We start from the raw sequence: 5,000 nt of genomic DNA, 5'->3' as shown, positions 1-5,000 counted from the left end.
AAAACCAGAGCATTCAATATCCCTTTAAACACATGGTGTTTCATGGAATTACCCTCCTCCAGTGTAAACCAGAGCATTCACTATACCCCCTTGTGTTTTCAGGCTCAGTAAACACACACCATCCCACGTGTATAAGGCAAAGTTGCAAGTTGTAATAAACAAATGAGTTTTTAAATATCGATTTAATTTGCATTTATAATACTCCAATCCCTGTGCTTACCACACTTTTCTCATCCACACTCCTCCCCCACCCCCAATGAAACAGAGTCGAGAGCCTGATGTATTTATTTAATGTGATGGTGGTGCAGCACATGCATGATGGGCCAAATTGCCTCCTGAGGAAAAGTACCTTGTTAAGATTTATTGGCCTCGCATCGGTGTGGTCACAACTTCATCGTGACCAAAAGACATGATCAGGTTTTGTGTTTGTGTGCAGCAGTCCTCATGCAATGTAAACACGGCACTTCGGCATTTTGTGTGAAGGTCATGTAGGAGGGAACGGCGATGGGAAAAATCCAATAATGGATGCAATTTCCATGTTTACCGACATGCACAGACGTTCTCTTGCCTGGTGGAAAACTGATCATGTAAACACGCTTGCAAGCTTTCGTAGCAGGCTAACCTCCACAAAAATACCTCATAAAAAACTATCGCGGGAGTAATTCACATAATCATGGTGATGATGCGTCAGCATTGCACCCCATCAGGATGAAACGGGTGAAGAAACAATTCAGCATATCGGAATAGCACCTCGATTCCAGATAATCATGGTATGCTTTTCTGACAACCAAAATATGGAAGCCTCCGTATGGGTTGTTACAAAAATACGGATTTTCGTACACATATGGAAGAGTTTCACCCACGTGTTGTGTTAAAATAATTTGCGCGGAGATGCTTCTTTTGCTGCCATTGGGATAATTGTGAACCGGCGAGCCAAAAAGTGCAGGGAAATCTCCGTGTGTGGTAACATCCAGGCAATAACCGCTTGGCCGTTTGAGGTACGGTCCCACGTGGAAGGAATTTCAGAGCCACTCGGGCAACAGTTGCCATTTGAGCAATGCTTCGAACCCCATACATGCGTGTACACGATTCCCTACGAGATTCAGATCACCGTAAGGGGAATTTTTTCTTTTTCTTTTTCGGAAGATCAAAAGAGCTAAATAATACCAAACAGCTACACCACAAAAATCAGTGGACGACGAGTTTTATAGACAACCTAAACAGACCTTATATGTGATTAACAAATGATATAAATAATAAAATTGTGGAGATAAATGGAAGAGAAGAATTAAGAAGAGAAAAAAGAACACAAGATATTAGGCAGTAGTGAGCAAAAGAAAAACATCCCCATGAAAATGGCATGACAAGTCATTTATAACCTCATAGCTCCACAGTGGTTGCAAATGGTTGTTTATAATTGAACGATCGACAGTTTAGATGCTACACAGGGACTCACTTGGCGGCCTAATGGGCTGGCCTTGCTGCATGCCAGGCTGGACCGCAGGAGTTCCTCCGAGCATCTGCTTCTGGATGCGTGAACGACGCTTCTCCTCGAGCTCCTTCTGGATCTTGTAGATTTTTTCTGCCAGCAGGTGGTAATATTCCTCCTGCAGACAGAGTAAACCTTGTTGAACTCAACATCCCTTTCAATGGCACAAACAAGCATGACAAAAAGAGAAGGTTTGGTGATGGGAGGGAAAGGAACGTTTCACACAAATATCAACCTAATCAAAGAACTTCTCAATGACATTCAAGCACCCCCACCAGTCAAACATCACTAAGAACCTCTTCATGGACAGAGGAATATAAAGAAAAAGAGAGAGAAAAAAAGTAAAATTGTCTTCGGGCACAGTGCAAACAACTGCGGGCTCAGACGGCCAATGGCATCAAGTGGATACCTTCCAAATGGTACAATTAGGGATCTAACTGCACCATAGGAGCGAGCAAGTAAAACCAGCTTCATTGCAAACAAATAAATTACTATAAGCTTCAGAGAATAGAAGAAAAAGAATGACTTAAGAGAAAAAGACATTATTTGAAGAGCAGGAGAGAGTCAAAAAGACCTCTACCACCCAGAGAAAAACTCTACACTCTTGGTAACTTCGACGCAATCGTTGGCACAGAATACGAATCATGGCCAACATACCTTGGGCCTTGCGGATAAAGACTGCTGGAAACGTGTGCCTCTAATGGACTCAGTGTCCATAGCGATTGCTTCAGGGTCTGGACATTGGCACCAACTAGACTTTGTTATCAGTAGGAGAGCCTTATCTAACATGCTCCACACCTTGCAGCTATCATAGCGCCGATGATGACATGTACCCCTGTTTAGTCATCAATAAAACGGAGCTGAAACCCATGAAATTGCACATGGCTAAACACTAAATTCGACTGCACATTCATATAAACACAAAAATCCCAGAAGCGTGTAAACAGTTCACGAGGGCTACTAATCAAGCTCTTCCTGGCGGTTTACCACCAGGAAGTGCAGAGCAAGCATAGGACCTTTTTAAAGCATACACCTACACCACAGCTCTCTTTCGATATTTGGGAATAAGACTGCTAAAAACAAAGCCTGGGTTGAAGCGCATACTTTCAGCTTTGTAAGAAGCAAAGCGTACTGCCCATTTGAATGACATAAAAGACCATAAAAGCAAAGAAATAAGCACACCTCAATGTAGCAAAAAGCTCAATAGAAAAAAATATATATAATAATGTGCAGCACAATGTGCACATCAGTATCGGAAAGAAATGTGCTGAGATATAAAACCTCAATTGAAAAGGAAATACCTAAATGGCATGTACAATGAAATAAAGAAGGCTTTTAGGTCCAGCTGTAAAGAAAGTAGCTCAATTGGAGTCAACAAATGATCAGAGTGAACAAATCCAACATTTGGTTGACTACGATGTCGAGCTCTGTTCTCACAAGACAGATGCCTCCTGGGGCTGCAATGAATGAGCTCCATAATCTCCCAATCATAGAGGATGTCAACTTAGAACCAATCTGGACATCCATACACCTTGGCCAGTGGAAAAGCACCAGGTTGTGATGGTATCTCAGTCAACATCTTCAAATGTGGGGAAAACGCCAGCTCAAGCACCTGCACAAATGGCCTGCTCCTAACACTGCTGGAGAGAAGATACGCAAGACGTCATGATAATCACCTTGTATAAAAACAAGGACAATCGAGGTGACTGCAGGGTACTGGGTAATTGATGTTATTGTTACCAGGAAAGCTAGTCGCGGTCACCCTCAAAATTATTAAGACACTTGCCAATTGAGTACAAGATGACGCAAGGTGGATATGATTTTTCTCTCGAAGACGGATGCAAGAGAAATGCAGGGAGTGCAAACCAATCTAACGATCCTTCATAGACCGTAAGAAAGCTTTTGACCATGTTAGAAGGAACGGTAGATGCATGGTATTGGAAAAGATCGGCTGACTGACCAAACCCCTCGTTCTGATGCACTACTTCCATGAGAATGAGCATGTCACAATATTGCTTGATGGCTTGACATTCTGATTGTAGTGAGATGAAGAGTAGAGTGAAGCATACCCTCGCTTCCACACTGTTTGGCATATTATTTTTCAGCCTACTCATCTATGCTTTTGATATCGCCAATGACGGGGTCCACCAATACACCAGTCTTGATCGCCCAAGAACAAAAAAGGAACCAAGGCTAGGCATATTCTTCTCAGGAAATTTCTCTCTGCTGACGACGCTGCCTCAGTTGTTTAATGTGAAAGTGACCTTCAAAACCTCATCAGTCCATTGCATACATGGAAGGATGGAAAAGGGTGAGATTAATCAACCAACTTTCATACTGGACAACCACACCATCGAAGGTGGGCAAATTTTGCATTCTGGGTTCCACTGCAACTTGCCACTCGATGACAAAGTAAACACCCACATCGGCAAGGTAGCAACCACCTTTCTGAACTGAACCAAACAAGTGTGGAACGACACCAAATAAACATGACTTAAAAGTTAAAATATTCAAGGCTTGCATTCTGAGCACCTTGCTTTATGGCAGCGAAACATGGACAAACAGCTGTGAAGGGAGGAAACTGAACAGCTCTCATCTCTGCTGCCTACACTGCATTTTTGGAATCACGTGGTATGAAAAGGTTCCTCATTAAGTGGTCTTAAATAAGGCTAGGTAATGCACACAGAGTGAAGGACGATCTTTTCCGAAAGGATTTACTCTGTGGGGAAGTCGGAGATGCAAAAAACGCATGTTCAAAATCCTGTCCCACCTCTATGCTTAAAAGCAGGTGAAAAACTTTGGGATAATTGGGTCGCCAAAATAGGTGACCCTTATTGTCAGTAATTCTGTCTGTTTGTTTGGATGTTTGTTCGTTTGTCATCAGCAAAATTGGTAGTAAACGTGGGCCGATTTTGACCAAACTCGGGTGGTAGGTACATCTTATGACCTCGTGCTTTGGAAATTGTGATGGTTGCTGGGGATGCTTTGGTTCCTTCGCAACAACCGAAAAACCTTCAAAATCAGTACAGTTCACGCGAAATCAATTCCGAAAGCCATTATCCCACGTAGGGTTATGAAATTTGGCACGAATGATCTACAGGTGATGCTCCATCAAATATATTCCGGTTTTTGTGATGTATGGAATACTTTACCCGTAGCACCCCCTACAGTTAGGATATACGCGAAAATTGAAGGCCCCCTAGCGACCAGGTGAGTGCATCGATACGAATGACACTTTGCAGGTTCATGGTACTCAATGAGTACGACAAGTTTGCCTCAGGACATATTGACCGATTTCGCTTAGGTCAGGGGTCAAAGGTCAAGTAGTGCAAAAATCGATAATATGCGAGAGCTGGAGGTGCCTTCGTGCCAAATGCTACTCCTCCTAGGGTTATTGGTCGGATGGTCATGAAAATTTACACTAATCGTCTGGAATACATTGTGCACAAACGATCGAGCCGGATTTTCGATTTAGATCTTTGTTCACCCACAGCACCCCCTCGAACTTTGG

At 42.9% G+C, this 5,000-nt stretch overlaps 1 protein-coding gene across 8 annotated transcripts in view; it reads right to left on the bottom strand.

The window, feature by feature from the left end:
• The window catches only part of LOC147009852 (CREB-binding protein-like), a 321,503-nt gene that overhangs the window by 160,502 nt on the left and 156,001 nt on the right, over positions 1 to 5,000 (bottom strand). For all 8 annotated transcript variants that reach the window (XM_085861662.1, XM_085861657.1, XM_085861660.1 and 5 more), the window contains one exon: positions 1,457 to 1,607. In XM_085861662.1, coding sequence (XP_085717788.1) covers positions 1,457 to 1,607 — 151 coding nt within the window. The remainder of the gene's footprint in view (positions 1 to 1,456; positions 1,608 to 5,000) is intronic.

This window comes from Eptatretus burgeri, chromosome 17 (genome assembly GCF_056783735.1).
Source record: "Eptatretus burgeri isolate ZD-2024b chromosome 17, Ebu_testis_v1, whole genome shotgun sequence".
NCBI classification, from domain to species: Eukaryota; Metazoa; Chordata; class Myxini; order Myxiniformes; family Myxinidae; genus Eptatretus; species Eptatretus burgeri.
The sequence above is the reverse complement of the archived record's forward strand: the minus strand, read 5'-3'. Positions and strand labels throughout refer to the sequence as shown.